We start from the raw sequence: 17,461 nt of genomic DNA on the forward strand, positions 1-17,461 counted from the left end.
CTCACTGCCGCATTTGATTGTGTATCCCATAAAAACTTATGGTGTATCTTAGAGGCAATGGGGGTTGAGGTGCCTTTAATTCATTTCTTAAGAGAACTTTATACAAATGCAAGAGCTCGGGTACGATATGGACCCAATGGAGAATGTACAGCATCGTTCCAAGTAGAGAGGGGGGGTTAGACAAGTCTGTCTTCTGGCACCCTTCCTGTTAACGCTATATACAAATGGCTTGAAGAAAGCCATGCTGGAAGGGTGTCGGGACCTACCTCAGTTGCAAAAATGCCCTGTACCTGCCCTACTCTACACGGACTACACTGTAATTATGGCCCAAACTCCTATAGGCCTACAGCGGGCTCTCAGTACCTACAATGATTTTATGAAAAATTTTGAGCTAAAGATAAATACCACTTAAACCTTTATAATGAACTGTGGGAGGGGCGGAAGGAAGCAGAGGGATATTGTCGTAGAGAGCAAAAAGGTAGAAACCACTACAACATATTCCTACTTAGGAATTTTAATTGAGCACAAGGGATCGTGGTGTCAGGCCATTAAAGTTAGGAAACTTCTTTTCATGAGAAAGACAGCAGCCCTAGTCAATTGCTCATAAAAGTTAGGAAAGAGGCCCCCAGTAGAGCTGATAAAAATGTATAAAGCTAAGTGCGTTAGTACAGCTATTTACGGGCCGAAATATGGGGAATGTGTGATGTAAACGAAATACAGAGGGTTGAGAATATATTTTTAAGGTATTTATTGGCTGTTCCATGATGCACATCAACTTATATTTGCCACACGGAGTTGGACCTACCATACATTACAGATATAATAAAGGTGCAACCAGTTTTATTGTGGCACCGGATCTGGACCTTCTTAAAAACAACATTCAGCCGACATGTGTTAAATGACAGTCTTAAGTTAGAACACGCCCTAGAGATCAGGTGGTTGAAATACATAAAAGAATTTATGGCTGATTTAAGCCAGCCTGAATACTATCACAATTCTTCCTCGATGGGTACAATCTCTTGAAAGTTTTTTAAAAAACAATGTATGACCCATATGGAGGCAGACTGATTCGTCGGCGAGGGATCAAAGCCTGCGGTTTCAAGGAACCAACTGATGCGTTCTACCTTCGCTATTCAACCATACTTAATATATACAACAAGAGGGTATAACAGATTTGTTCTCACTCGCCTAAGGCTTGCTGTATTTCACTGTTTGGTAAGCTTTCAGACCGTAAACGACTGGTCTAAACCGTACCAAATTATCCTTGCGACAGAGTCTCACCCCAATCAACAACCCACAAAGTATTATTTTGCACATTTTATTGAGAGCTGAAGATGAGGTGGATTAAACCCATCTTGAAAATCTGGGGTATGAGGCAATGTCATCCGGCCTACCTTGCACTGCAGTTTTTAGACAACAAATGTTTTGTAAGAAGCATTGTTTTGTTTTTGAAACAAACTATCCAATGTAGGAAACATCTCTGAACTTTGCCCTACTTTTAAAGTATGCTCTCAGATCTGAATTCTTAACCATTTTTAAACCTGTATTTTTGTTTACATCTTGAGAATTTGAGGCACAAGGCAATGTTGTCGGGCCCACCTTGCACTGCAGCTTTTTAGATACTGAACGTCTTGTAGGAAAAGTGATCTCATTCTTGAAATGTTCGATTAGATGTAGGAAATATCTCTGAACTATGTCCCTCTATGAAATATGTACCCAGGTCTTACTTATTAAATATTCTTAAACCTGCAAACTTTGTTTTAACTTTTTATATTAATTCCCTTTTGTAATCATTGTATAGTAGTGGCAATATGAAATGTTAAAAACTGTCCTCACGTTTTAAATTAACTTTTTAGTGACTATTTTGCAATAATTGTGATATGATACTGTAAAATTCATGCTTTTATGAGTTTTGTTTGTGCGCAAACTTGAAAACCGAATAAAGCTAAATTTGAAAATTGAAATTGGGTCTGTAATTAGCAGGCGTAGAGTGGTCTAATGAAGGTTTTTTAGTCAAGGGTTTAATCAGATAGCCCTTGGGCTAGTCCAGTAGTCCTTGTGCCAAAACCTCACACCAAAGATTCCAAGGGCAGATAAACTGATTGATACTCTGGCCTCAGCCAAGTAAGTATCTGAGTACATTTGGCATGACTGCAAGCTACTGGTAAATAAGACTAGCTGAGGATTCCAAGCCTAAAACCCCATTTTCAACCCCTAGTTGGTATTATCAATTTATTGTGATGCCATTTGGTCTGACAAATGCACCTGCCGCATTTCAGAGGCTGGCCAACAATGTCCAAACAGGTCTGGAAGCCTATAGTACAGCATATCTAGACTATATTGCTGTCTTTAGTTCCGCTTGGGAGGATCACCTGGTCCACCTCAGAAATGTTCTGGAGGCCCTGCAAAAGGCAGGCCTCACTATCAAGGCCACAAAGTGCCAGATAGGGCTGAGTAGAATTGTATACTTGGGTCACCAGGTAGGCGGAGGGCAAGTTCAGCCATTGGAGTGCAAAATCCAGACAATAAAGGACTGGGTTGCTCCCACTACCCAGATTCAGATCAGAGATTTCTTGGACCTGATTGGGTGCTACAGGAGGTTTGTTAAGGGATATGGGTCCATTGTGACTCCCCTCCCTTAATGATCTCACCTCCAATCGAATGCCAAAGAATGTTCGGTGGACAGTTGGCTGTCAAAAGGCATTTGATGACTGGAAGCAGGCTATATGCACTGCTCCCATTCTGCAAAGTCCTGATTACTCCAAAACCTTAATTGTCCAGACAGATGCTTCTGAGATAGGAGTAGTAGCTTTGTTATCACAACTTAATGCAGAGGGCAGGATCAACTAGTAGCTTTTATAAGCAGACGGTTTACCCCCAGTGAGAAACTTTGGTCATCAATTGAGAAGGATGCCTTTGCTGTGGTCTGGGCCATAAAAAAGTTGAGACCATATGTGTTTGGTACTCACTTCATTGTTCAGACATACCATATGCCCCTCTTATGGCTCAAACAGATGAAGGGTGAAACCCCCTACAGGGGATCGACTTTTCAGTGGAACATAGGCCTGGGAGTATAGGAGAGTAGGGTCTGCTTCCTATGGTCACCCCCACTTTTTCTAGGGATTTTCTGGTTTTTCCACTTTGGTGCGGCTGTGGGCCTGCTAATTAGACCCACAGCCCAGCTGTTCTCTCTCTAATTTGATACCATGTACTTTAGGTACATACCAGATTGGGTATTGGATCACCTTTTTGAGTCCCTGTATAGTGTGCCATAGGTACCCAGGGCATAGGTGCAACTAAGGCCTAACAGGGGCTGCAGCATGTATTTTGCCACCCCTGGCTGGCCCTCCAAACTGACACCACAGGCTGATTACTCAGCTTGGGTAAGGTGGCATAATCACCCCTTACTTAGATGTAGTATATCTATATCTACCTATACATATAGACACATATGCACCTATAAGTCACTCCTATGGTAGGCCTCGACAATCCTGGAGGCAGAGTGCTTGGTTTTATGTGAGAGGGTGCCCTAGCATGAGCTGAGCCCCTCTGCAGTTTTCGGAACCATCTCCTTATAGCTGTTCTATGATATAGCCATACCATATACTCTTAAGTGCATTATAATCCTCGCGGTTAATGCTAACTTTGGTTTGGCTTTATCGAAACATGTCGTGTAAGGTGTCAAACACTTTGGAAAACTACCCCCCACCAGTTCTGGTAGCGGGGGTAGCATTCCACCCTTCTAGAGGGAGAAGACATGTAGTTACTGCTTTACCCGGTTAAAGTTAAACAGAGCCCCAGCATCACAAAATGGATGCTGCTGCCACAGACACAAGTCTGAACTCCTGCTGCTGCACGAAACTCCGGCAGGGGAGGCCTGGACAATAGGTTTCCTGTCCAGGGAGGTGCCAGCACCTCCCCAGACATGCTGATGTGTATTGGGACAGGGAGGGCTGCATCAGCAGATGCTTTTTGAGACACTGCCTGGGGCACACAAGGTGCTCCATGTATAGCCCGGTTCAAACCAGTTGCTGGGGCGCTCCAGCCCCCCTCTGGCGTGAAACTGGACAAAGGGAAAGGGGTGTAACCACCCCCTTCCCAGGTCCACCCATAGGAGGGACCTAGCAGGTAATCCAGCCCCTTAGTTTAGTATAAGTATAGGAGTGGTGTCCCCAGGACTTTAGATTATCCTGAAACAAAACGTTGATACAGAACTCTTAGACCTTCGACATTCAATTCTGACTAGAAGACGGAAGGCAACTCCCTTGTGGTCAAGGAGTGACCACCCTGTGCAAACAGGCACCACCAGTAACTTGCCGGTCTGCTTTGTCGATGCTCCCGCCGGAACCCGAAGACTTAGCAGCACAGGAACTGGACTTCCAGACTTCTCTGACTCCGACCCACATCCACAGCAAAGCTGAGACCCGTGGCAGACACGAGAGACGTGGGACATCCTGCATTTTCTAACTGCATCGACTCCTGAGGTAACTTGCAGTTGTGCATTGGGATATGAGAAGCCCCAGACCGGAGCACCATTTGCACCGAAGCTCAGCCCTCCACACTCCACGAGTGCCGTGTGGAGCCTGTTCTTGCATTTCAGCTCGACGCGTCTTCCCGGTTGCTAGCCCGTTGGCTAGTGAGCCCCCTGAAGACATTCCTTTGAAACCAAACTGCTTTCCTGGTTGCTCCAGGCTTGCTCCAGCTTTCCTGCAAAGGAGAAGCTCCTCAGACCTTGCTGCTCTGCACCGAAGCCCATCTTCACTTCCTGCATGGATTGCGTTTGCCAAGGCTTGTTGGGTCCAATCCGGATACCGACACCGCAGTCAACTATATCCTTCGTGGGACAGCTCGAATCCAGCTCCTGGTCATCGTCGACAACTCTTGGTCCTTCACCTCTTCACCTGAGATCATCGCAACATTGGCTGATTCCTTCCTGGTACATTCCTGGTCACTGGCTAGTGACCCAGACTCTGTCCCCTCTGCTTTCAGCTTCTTCAGATCTTCAATCCACCCTTGGATCCACCCGGACACTTTTCCTCTGGTCGCCTGCAGCACTTCTTTGCAGATCTCCATAGAAAACATCGACGAAACCTGACACCAAAAGGCACCTATGCACCCGGCTTCCCTGGGTGAGGTAACACAAGTACTCTCGTGCTCCCGTGGGTCTTGACTCTCGAAGTGTCCTAGTCTAAAGGAGTTTGGTCGTAGTCCATCCGGAAGTGCCCTTAAACAGTAACTTTGTAACTTCTTCGTTTCCTATTATAAGTCAATGGTAACTCGCGACTGTGTTTAGACACTGCACGCGTCTCCCGTGGGCCTCCTACTTCCTAACCTTTGGTTGTTTAGTGTAGCCCCAGCGATTCCCCAGGCCCTAGGCCTACTCACTGTTTCAGACGTGGTTCTTATACCACTTTCTTAGTATATGGTTTGTGAGGCCGCTAGGGCATAACTGTATTTGTGCAACTTATCGTATGCTAATTGAGTAACTTGTGATGTACTTTGACCTCTGACCTCATAAAGAGTGCAGAGGGGTTGTGTTAGAAAAAAATACATATATATTTGATATATACCTTGTGTGGTGTCCTTTCATTTGTTATTCAAGGGAATATAATTGGTAAAATAGCTTGCTACACATGCTCTCTGAAGTCTTAGCCTATGACTGCTGGTCCATGGTACCACTAGGATAGCTTGTCTAGAAAGTTGAATTTACAACCACCATCAATAAGGGTCGATTAGACTGGTGCAAGGTGCACACTAGAAACACCACATACAAACAGAATGCGGGCCCGTAGCCGACATCTGTCGCGCACAAGACCCACAAGGCTTAAATCCTGACAGTAGGAAAGTAGGATCTGCCTTCTTGGTTACCCCCATTTTTTCCTGGTGTCAGTGTATTTTTGATTTAGTCTGCTGGGATCCTGCTAATCAGGACCCCAACAACTGTGCTTTCTCCCCTAAATTCACATAGGAAGTACTTTGGTATGCCAGGCTAACTTCTCACAGGGAGTATCCATGCCAACACAGATGGACTCTCCAGATATTTCCACTTGGAAAAGGAAGACTCAACTGGGCAGGGTTATTCTCATCTCCTTTTGTTTGAGAGTGTGTGTGTAGGAAAGTAGGATCTGCTTTCATAGTCACCCCCGCTTTTTACTGGTGTCACTCTGTTTTTCTGACTGCGATCGTCCTAATCTGGACCCCAGTCACTGTGCTCCCTCCCTTATTTGGACTATGGTAAGTATTTTGGTACCTTCCTATTTGGCTACTGGTGTACCCTTCTAAGTCCCTAGTATGTGTTACTATGGTACCCAGGGTATAGGTACACCAGGAGTCTCCCATGGGCTGCAGCATGTATTGTGCCACCCATGAGAGACCACTGAAACTGTGACTACAGGCCTGACATTGCATCCCGTGTAAGCTAATGCTAGCACCATTTACGACAAATATAAGTTTCTTATACCTGAGGTCACTACACTAAAAACCTATAAGTCACCCCTAAAGCAGGGTTTCAATCCTGAAGGCAGGGTACTTGGTACTAAGTGTGAGGGTGCCCTGCATGAGCAGGACACCACCTAAAAACCCAGGAGTCAATTATCTAGGCTTTGTAAGTGTGATCAGCCATGTTATACATATAGTGGACATCAAGTCAATTACGAGATGTCTAACTATATATTGGCTGCACCGAAACTGGTCATGTTTGGCATCAAACTTGTGAATCCTACCCCAACACTGATTCCAGTGTTGGATGTTGGATCCCATGCACTGGGGAGCTCCCCTAGGGGAAGGCAGAACAATAGGTTTCCTGTGACAGGCAGGTGTAACCACCTCCCAGACAGGAGTTAGTTTATTAGGCTGGGGTGGGGGGTGCTTGCCAGCGCCAACAGACTGCTTTGAAGGGCACATTTGGTACCCTCCTTGCATAGTCCAGTTGAAACCGGTACAGGGAGCCGTTGGCTCCCATTCTGGCATTAAAATTGGACAAAGGACATGGGAGTTTCCTCCCCTGTGTCCAGTCACTTCCCTGGGAGGGATCCCTGAATCGTCCTAACCCTTTCCTTGGGGGTACTTAAGGACTTACCTGTGGGTGGATCTTCAGATTCGTTGTGGGGCACGATTCAGACCTCAAACCACTTCATCTTCAAATATCTGGGCATCTTGGACTTCGTTGAACTTCGCTTTGGGAACCAAGACTGCATCTGGAAGACTCCTGGTGTTCCTGGTCTTGTCTAGTAGGAAGAGGAGGAGGAGTGACCTCGTTCGGCGGCGCAAGCGTTAATGTCGAAGAAGGCTGATCAAGAATGGCCACTGAAGGTTGAGTGTCTAAAGGGACGTGCAACAGAATCTATCGAAACCAACTGGCACCAACCCAACGACTCAGATGGCACCACCGAGGGCAAACCCACTGGCGTAGCTCCACTCATCTCCTTGGGACCCAAGGGTGCTCCAGAGGAAGGCGGTGTCCAAATATGAGAAGTAGAGAGCTAAAGGGCTCCTTCATCTGGACAATCGATTCCCCCGCTCCTGGAAAGATGCAGGGTGGAGTCCTGTATTGCCTCCTCACCTGGCATGTGGGAGGAGCCGTGGGAGATGAAGTCTCCACACGGCGAAGTTGTGGGGATGCCTTGATTTCACAAGCCTGCTCTTATCTTTGGACGTCTCTGGAGAGCCACTTCCCCGAGATCGGCTTCAGGAATGGCCCCATGAATGGACCTCCGTTCTGCAAGATGGAGACCGAGGCTGTGAACTCTCAGAGGACTGCGACAGATGTGATGCTAATAAATGTATCCAGCATTCCTTGAGCACCTTCAGCTTCAGCCTCTGGCAAGAGCTGCAATCCTCAGAATTGTGGTGTTCTCCCAAACACCACATACAAACAGAATGCGGGTCCGACGCCAACATCTGTCGCGCACAAGACCCACAAGGCTTAAATCCTGACTGTGGGAAAGTAGGATCTGCCTTCTTGGTTACCCCCATTTTTTTCCTGGTGTCAGTGTATTTTTTATTTAGTCTGCTGGGATCCTGCTAATCAGGACCCCAACAACTGTGTTTTCTCCCCTAAATTCACATAGGAAGTACTTTGGTACCTCCACAGTTGCCTACTGGTGTACCCTTGTAATTCCCTAGTATATGGTACTAAGGTACCCAGAACATAGGTACACATTGGGTCTCTCATGGTCTGCAGCATGTATTGTGCGACCAATGGGAGTCCACTTAAACTAGGACTATAGGCCTGCAATTGCAGCCTTTGTGAGTGGGTGCTTCCACCTCCCACAAAAGATATGTCCCCTTATATCTGAGGTCACTGCACTTAAAACCTGCGTCACCCCTATGGCAGGTCCTGAGGGAGGGGTGCTTGGTTATAAGTGTTAGGGTGTCCCTGCATGAGCAGAACAGACCTACGAACCCCAGAGCTGATTCTCCAGACTTTGTAAGTGCAGTCCGCCATTTTAGACATCTAGTGGACATCAGTAGTTAAGAGATATCTAACTAGTGGCTGCACGGAACCAGGTCACGTTTGGTATAAAACATGCTGGAATCATACCCTAACACCAATTCCAGTGTTGGAAGTATGATCCCATGTACTAGGGGGCTCCGTAGGGGTCTACCTCTGGACTCACGATGTAGGAGGCTGGCTTAGTATATGGTGCACACTAATTTAAGCGAAGCACCTTGAACTAATCCAGACAACCCTTATGGGGATTTTAGTGTCTTAGACAACCATATAAAGCTCTCTAAGTGGTAGATGTGGAGAGCAGCCTTCCGGCTTAGTCCAGAAGGAGTGTTAAGCAGCTTGTTTTACCAGTACTAATCATGTAGTGTAAGTTAAACCTACAGTGTATTTATAACAATAGTTGTATGTATTATACACACTCACTAACACATTTGTATGTCTCCTACCCGGAGATATAAACACAATAGTTCAAAAGGAGATAAGGTAAGTGGCACAAATACACAGTGGTCTCCATGGGAAGGCCAAACCATATAGTAATAAAGTGGAATGTGCACTGTGACCAAATTTGAAATTTGACCTGAAAGGCTTAGTAGAGCTGGAGACCCAAGGAACCTCCCAAGGTAAGTACCCAGAAACCCCATGGAGGCTGTGTGCAGGGTGGAAACACAGCCGCTTACTCAATGCAAGTCAATGGGGAAGTCATGGTAGCAGTTTTCAAGAAGGACCCTTCCCAGAGGACCGTAAAGAAACCCAGTGGAAGATGTAAGGTTGGAGTGTCACCCCACCTGTGGTTCCCCTAGGACCCAGGATATCTACACCAAGGAAGCTGGGTGCATAGGTGAGAAGTGACATTGGAAAAAGCTGTAGAACACAATGGAGGACTGTGGGCTGGTGGGGGTAGCAGACTGGAATAACAAGCGTGGAGGCCGTATGTAGTGGGCTATTTCGTAGCCGGTGTTTATTATTATACACTGGTTCAAGGGTAAGGTACACGGGAATAGAGAGTTCCAAAGGATTGTAGGTTCCGGGTCCGAGGTGAGGAGTCTTCCTGTGTTGATCTTCCAGGGACAGCTGTTGGTCTTGACTGTAGTCGGGGCCGATCCTCGAGGTGTCAATAGGGTCAGCTCCCGGACGGTGGTTCCTCGGAGGGGGGGAAAGGAGAGAGAAAAGAGGGCCGTTAGCTCTGTCGGTGGAACCGAAGGTAAGATCCTGTTCCTTCACCAGAGTGTTGGGGTTAGAACGACTGTGGGGAAAGGGAGGGGAAGGTAAGAGAGGAGAAGAGATAGCGCGGACAGGGAATAGGGTGACGTTGGTGTCCGGACGTGTGGGAGGTGTTTATCTACAGTCGTGATTGTGCTGCTCTCACACGTATATACAGTCTATTCACAGTGCACGGTGAATCGTGAGGAGGGGACTATTTTGTACAAAGAGATATTTACAGCCTACTTATTTACAAACACTCGTACCGCCTAATATCTACACACACATGGAACTGGTACTCACTTGGCCCGCCGCAACTCCGTCCTTGAGTTGCGGCCGCTCTCCAGCGTCCTCCTCTGGACTCCACCAGTCCTCCGTCCAGACCTCGTCTCCTGGTTCGGGATCGTCTCTCTTCTCCGGGGGTTCTTCGCACGCCGTCTCCTGCCACGAGTCTTCCTGCTTGAACGCTGTGTTGTTGGTTCTTCCGGCTTTTCTGTGATCCGGCTCCGGAAAGGGGGAGGGACTTCCGGGGTCGTGAGGATGCACTTCCGCTGTGTCCCGCGTTGGTACTGGTTCCTGCAGGGAAAGAGAAAGGGGTGGAGTCCGGGTTGTTTTGGTAGTCCGGGCAACAGGGGATTGTGGTGGTGATCGGGAGGGGAGACGTGATATCCGGGCTGACGGTGCCGTGGCCCCATCACAAGGACTTAGGTGAAGATGCTGCTGGCAAAGAAGGTGAAAGAGTATGGTGAAATCCAAGGGTGGATTCTTGAAGAGAAGTACCTGCAAGCAGAGGGGGCAGAGTCTCTGCCACTCGGGAGTGACCAGGAGGCACGGACGACAAATGACCACTGATGATGGAAGATGCAGGAGAGGTTACTGGGACCTTGGCGCTGCAGCTGTGAGGACCAGGCGACACTGTGGAAGACAAGGAGCTGTTCATGAGCTGTCCCACATTGGAAGTCGGGAACCAGGGGGTCGGTGTCCGGTGGGAGCACCAAGAAGCCTTGGCAGCAGCCACAGTCCTGGAAAATTACGAAGGTGCAGTGTCCGGATCAGAAAGATCCAAGGGACTCACTAAGTGTTGGAGAGCCCACTGTAGCCAAAGAAGACCCTCAAGAGGACCCACAGGCCAAAGGCACAGGAGTCGGAAGAGTACCTCGAGCAACTCACCAAGGATGCAAGCCCATGGTGCAGGGATGCAGTGAGGGCGAAGATCCTCATAGGAAGAAATGCTGGAGGCTGGAGCTTCTTGGACCGCGAAGATCTGTGGAGAAAAGTCAACGAGCAACGGCAAGTCCTAGTGGTGCGGTTCCAGCAGAACGTACGAGAGATACTGGCCTCAAACTCGGTGAGAAGACAGTGCAGGCCTCGAGGGAGTTGCAGAACCACCACCTGTGTTGCTGGGCCTTTTGAAGTCTGGAGGATGTCGGGAGCAGCAGACCAATCAGTTTAGTTGCAGTGCCTGCACATGGAGGGGAGTGACTCCTTCACTCCAAGTGAGATTCCTTCGGTTGTCTTTGATGCCCACAGTCCTTGAGAAGAAGCTGGATGAAGCACAGGCAAGGATGACGCAGAAGACTGGCAGGACGACTAGACCAGGAGCAGCAGGAGTCTTCTCAGATGCAGTCTTGGTTCCCAAAGCAAAAATCAACAAAGTCCAAAGTGCCCAGATGGTACAAGTAGAAGTAGTTTCGGATCTGAATCTTGTCCCACGATGAATCTGTATACTCCATTAAAATTTTCTCCTCACTCGGTGTATGTGGTGACATCTATTTGTTACTGCGTGAGAGCAAGTAAGCCTTTTATAAACAGAAGTTAGCTTCTGGCAAAGTTTGCATTTCAGTATTCCCAATACACATGCATTAGGAGCCAATTCACGTGGTATCTTGAAAGGTATTATACTTTTATCATGTAATGTACATTCTGATGTCAAATTGAGAACAAGCCCTGCACTGGAGTATTTTTAGGCAACAGTTTGGTACTCAAAAGTAACTGTGTAGGAACCCCACCTGAGATATATAGACCTTATTTAGGAATTAATTAAATGGGCTTCGATTTAATTTATTTTGATTCCTTCCTCATTGTGTAAAGGCCTGTACTAAACTTTGTAGCTGAGGATTGTGGCTTAGATCTATTTTTCGGTCTTAGGGTAGTTTTAGGTGTTCCTTCTCTATGTTTACAAACATAGACTGGTATGGTGTTTAAACCGTTTTTCTTACACTATTCTGATCCATGTATAATGGCCTTAAATAGTTTCTTTTTAGGGTTAAAAATTCTATTTCCAGTCCCCCTTGATTAAACTTGTGATTTCCATTCTAGATCGCTAAAACGTTGCTACTTGATTTCTTGCTTATTGCTGGTAAGACGTTGAAAGTTGAGTGGCTGAAAGGCATTTTCAGGTGTTGCAGAACCTACAGATGTGGAAGGGACATTAATGTCAACTAAGAAGATGCCAATGCAACTTTATGGGGTGTTTTTTTACCCTTTAAGCTATACCGAGAGAACATGACATGGAGGGTAAAGCAAGGCTTGAAGCATCTCATCTGTCCCCATTAATGCAGAAACTTCTTAGAAAAAGGAACGCAACCGAGAATAATCATGTATGTCGAGCCATGTCCGTAGTAGTGAGATACAAAAACCTTTCCCGTTAATTTGAAGCCTTTTTATATACAACATCAAGGAAAGTGGAGGATATGTTTTTGCGTCCCGACACATAGTAAATGTTTAATGCTTCGCTGCTCCTGAACTATCACAACACAAAAGAACGTTGTAGAACTAAAATGCATTCCATTTAATGAAGGGATTCCACTTTGTGCATGGCTACAAACATGTTTACTTTCATGTTAAATTTAAGACCGCCTTTCCTTGTTCGGGTCTGGTGAGGTAAGCTTTTTCATTCATGTTCCCCAATACAATTTTACAGTGAATATAGTTATCTGTTTACTCTTGATCCAGCGCAAAACCAATAACTGATCAGGGATCAATACTCTATAATGTCACAGAACAATGGCCCATACACATTCACCCAGAATCCCTGATGCGCTGGGGTCAATTTTATAGACATTCAATTCTTTTTCCCCTTCATTCCATATTTGACATTACAAAATACCTATCTAACTTATACATCAACTTTCCTTCTACTTGGTCGATGAACCAATTAGTTGAATAGTGGATGGTAATGATAATACTATCTAACTAACTTTTTAGTCAACTAAATAATCACAGACTCTCTGTAAAGTTAATAAAGCTTTATCTCAACTTAAATGAATAAAATGCTCAATGCATACAATCACAAACACAAATAATAAAATTCACAAAGGGAGACAAAAACATTCAGCAATTTCAGAAAAAAACAAACTCATCTTGCAAATATGACATTCGCATGAAGGAGTGGATAGATTAAGAGACAAAAGTTTCAAAAAAGCGAAACAAAATACATCTAATGGAGGGGATAGATGAAGAGACAATAGTTTCTTCTAAATAATACTTGACAATGTATTTATGATGAAGTTGATAGGTGAAGAGACAAAAGCTTCAGAGAGAAATAAATTTGCAAGTATTTTTGCAATAAGGAGTCAGAATTATACAAACCTAAAGATCTGTGGAAAACCACCCCCCTGGCCAAGGAAGTGATGAGGTCCCCTGAAATAGAATCAGGGAACAAAGATGTCAGTAGCAAAATAGGGACAGGAACAGCTAGGCCTCTCTGCAAACCGACGAACAGCAACGCATTCACCCTTCTTCCCTATCTCTCCGCAACCCTCTGACCACACCCCTAAAGGCATCCTAGTTATACCCTAAAACCTCCATGCCCGTCCCACATCAGTTGAAACATTCTACGTATCTTGACAGTTTATTGGTGGACTTAGGAGGTGGTGTGTCACATTACCATGACTTCATTCACAATTTGGGCATATTCATAGTTCTACATCCATTCCTATAGCCTAATTTTTGACTCGTTCTAACGTTTTGGACACATGTTACATTTGTACATTTGCATTCATAATATTCAGCAATATCGGCGGGAAGAGTCTCTCGTCCCACGGTTGGTCACATCACTTGGCAGACTCTCAATATTCTCCTTCAGAATATTGGCCTTGAACCTTGGTTCCTTCTTTGCATCACTCCACACTTCTGGCTGCTCTGTCATGACATCAGTTTCCTCCCAGCCCCTTCTTTATCCGGCTAAGTTAAGGGAAAATGGAGTCTTATCCAGCTCACTAGAACAGATGGAACATGGACACTATTTAATTATGTGATAATGCACTTTTCACTGTTTTTCACCCACCTTTGCACCATTCCCTGTTAGCGTTTTCTCTAACATAGCTGTAAGCAAAAAGCGGCATTATTTATTATTTCAAAGCAAGATGCAACATGCAAACTACAAAATGCACATGTGGCCTAGTCATGCATTATTTCTTGTTTTCTCTTTCAAAGCACAATATAATACAATTTTATTTCTTTCACATGTTCTCATGTTAGTGCATGCATGAGCAGAGCTATTTTTCCACATGTTTATCTAAGGCTCAAGTTAGGTTTCTATTATTACTTACTGTTAGTACGTATTATGGGGGTCTTAATTTGAGCAGGTTTCTTTTTTGCGAAATCCTGCTCCATCACTCTAATATTCCTTAATTAAAGAAGAACTCATAATTTTCTCTAAATACCTTTCTATGTCACTCCAGAATCACAAATTTGTATAACACAAGATTTCCTTCAGTTCCAGAGCCCTGGCATGTTCCTGAATTTCCTAATAATTAGCGTATTCATTAATTTCAAGATCATGGACTGTAAACCTGTTTAAGTATCAGCATTGACAACCATTTTAAGATCCCTGCCTACCTACAACAGAATCATGACATACTTGAATGCAGGCTCATGACTTTTACTCCAATTTCCTTGGGGGTTCCCACATTTCTGAATCGTAGCAGGTGTGCCAGTTTCAGAATAGTGGCTTGCCCTACTCCAGCATTGTAGTTTATCCGTCAGTATCAGAGACATGCCATGTCCAGCATTTCAGAGTCATCTGATACAGAACACAGTTTGTGGTCAGTTTCAAAATCATGGCATGTCCACCACTTTAGCTGGGTGCATTATTACAACACATCGGCTCCTGAATCCAGTACCCTGCCCGTAACAAACTGATCCATGAGTTTGTTAAAAATGTTCCATGGTTGATGGACTGAGGCTTATAAGTTCGATTATACATGACTTGGAGGTCTTGCATGGTGAAATGGTGGAGTCGTAGTAGACTGATACTGATAGGGCTAACAATGTTTGTCAATAGGTGAAGTTTGAAGCCCCAGGTACGGGTAGCATCCCTTGCTTTAACCCCTGATCCCACTCATTCAGCACGTTTCCACTGCTCAGGTCCCCAGATTGTAATTTCCAGCCTGCGTCTCTGAATTTAACCGCATTTATTGCCAAGATAGGCGATAGGGTAGGCTTGTATAACAGAGTAAATGTTGGTCTGTCCACGAAAATCAGGGATTACCAATAAGGTGACATTTTCTCTTCTTTTGTTGTTTTTAGGAGTGTTTCAATTCGCCCTATGGTACCAAGTTTTTCCCTGAGTATGCAGAAAAAATTCCAGGAGAATCTACAAAAGTTCTATCAGATCTAGCAAAGGAGTGTGGAATATATCTGATTGGCGGTAAATATGACTCATTAAATATTTTTTTTGTTTAGCAAATTTTAGTTTATAAATTGAAAAATCTCAAGATATGAATGTGCAAGAGACCACAAACATTGTTGTACACATCTTTGTCCAGGTTCCATTGATAGTATTGCTGTTTACACCATTTCTTCTTTTTTGGGTCTTTTCTTATTTGAAGGATCTATTCCAGAAGAAGATGCTGGGAAGTTGTATAACACATGTACTGTCTTTGGTCCTGATGGTAAAATGCTAGCAAAGCATAGAAAGGTAAGCCAAACATACATTTTTTTATAGCCGATATGTGTTTGGTACAGATCACTTTATGATGTAAAGCAACAACATGAATAACTTGAAAAATTGTCACTTAACAATGGGTGGTTATTTCTAAACATGAAAGCAATACCTCCCTGCTTGCGGTAATCCCATGAAAACGAAAGTGTAAATGTGTATATACAAAGATATCCATGACTTGCACCTAAATGTCTTCCCTATATCTGATTCATTGTTAACCACTGTAAACTACAACCTTCATCACATTTTGTTTAAAGGTATAAGCATATATTTCAACCGATCTGGACCTGCAACTCACCTGCTTGCAGACTAATTGTCACTCCAGTGTTCCAGTACAAGAGTCAGACAATATGGAATATACAAGAAAGGTGCAACCACATATCATTAGACTACTAACAGTGTTATTGTTTAAGGTAGATGTAGGAATGTGGGATCCTTCTAGCATGGCTAAACCCACTTTTTGGATGTGTCAGTATGTTTTTTTTACTAGTCTGACTGGGGCTTCCTCTCTAAATTTGACATAGTTAGTACTTCTGTAACTCCACAATTGACTACTGGTGCACCCTAATAAGTCCCTAGTATATAGTACTGAGGTACTCGGGGGTCTCCCATTGGCTGCAGCATGTATTGAGCCACCCATGAGAGGCCACTCAAACTGTGACTACAGGCCTGCCATTGCAGCATGTGTAAGCTGATGCTAGCACCACTGACAGCAGATATACGTGTTGTTATATCTGAGGTCATTACACTTGTAAACCTATAAGTCACTCCTAAAGCAGGCCTTTCTATCCTGAAGGTTGGGTGCTGGGATATAAGTGTGCTGGTGCTCCTGCGCTTCTCCTTGCTTCTTTTTATGTTTTTGTATTATTGATTGAAATGGATTGTTATTTATCATTTACCTTTTGAATATTGTGTGTAGTGAGTTTGTGATTGTATCGATATTGCTTGTTTAGATGAAGTGTATGTGTGGTTTTGACTGACTGGGTATGTTTGTCTGTGCCTTTGGTGTATGGGGGTTCTTGTGTATGTATATAGTATAAATATGTATATATAGAATATTTGCTGTATATTGTGGTCACGTATATGAGTTTATATTGCTATTATGTTTCAAAGTAATAGAAAAATGTGTAAATAAAAAGTGACAATATTTTTTGAATAACTACTGTTTGTGGGGCAATGTTTCTTGGTATATGTATCTAGGATGTACCACCTAGTATAAAATATTTCTAAGTGAGGGGTCTGTTCTTGCTGTTGTTAATTTTTCCCTGCTCCCCCCTCACTTTATCAGTTTTCAGGGACCCTCTGTTGTTACTTTTACAGAGTGTGTGTGTAACAGCACATCCCTCCTCTCAGTCCAGGTTGGGGTTTTCCACTATTTCTTTAATGGAATGCAGACGTTAAGTGTGGAGCTTGTACATTTGCAGCAGGTTCCCAGGAGTTTTTCTCGGGACCATACTTCTTCCAAGCTATGAGATACCACAGAGAACCTTTTCTTCTTTTCGAGTCAAGAATCGTCTTCACCTCGTATTCAGGTTCGTTGTCCACCCAGATGGGTGTAGGCTTTTTCTTCACAGGTTTCTGTGAAGGTTTCAACAGTGAAACATGGAAAACCGGATGGATCCTCATGTTTGATGGTAAGGCCACCAGCTTAACTGCAACAGGGTGATGCACCGCACAATTTTGTAAGGACCTATAAACCTTGGATTGAAAACGCTATATCTCTTGAAGCGTATATTTGTTTTGAAAGCCATACAAAATCCCTTTTTTATACTCCGGACCAGGGCATCTTTGTCTATCTGTATGTCTTTTGTATTGCTCCTTGGCTTTTTGTAGATGTTTCCGAGCAGCTGTAAAGATGTCTT

The 17,461-nt window shown here is 44.5% G+C and overlaps 1 protein-coding gene across 1 annotated transcript in view; it reads left to right on the forward strand.

The window, feature by feature from the left end:
* The window catches only part of NIT2 (nitrilase family member 2), a 502,164-nt gene that overhangs the window by 131,427 nt on the left and 353,276 nt on the right, over nucleotides 1–17,461 (forward strand). The window contains exons 3-4 of the mRNA XM_086934539.1: nucleotides 15,185–15,305; nucleotides 15,487–15,575. Of these exons, the coding sequence (XP_086790665.1) occupies nucleotides 15,185–15,305; nucleotides 15,487–15,575 (210 nt within the window). The remainder of the gene's footprint in view (nucleotides 1–15,184; nucleotides 15,306–15,486; nucleotides 15,576–17,461) is intronic.

The sequence above is a fragment of the Lissotriton vulgaris genome, chromosome 8 (assembly GCF_964263255.1).
Source record: "Lissotriton vulgaris chromosome 8, aLisVul1.2, whole genome shotgun sequence".
Classification (NCBI taxonomy): Eukaryota; Metazoa; Chordata; class Amphibia; order Caudata; family Salamandridae; genus Lissotriton; species Lissotriton vulgaris.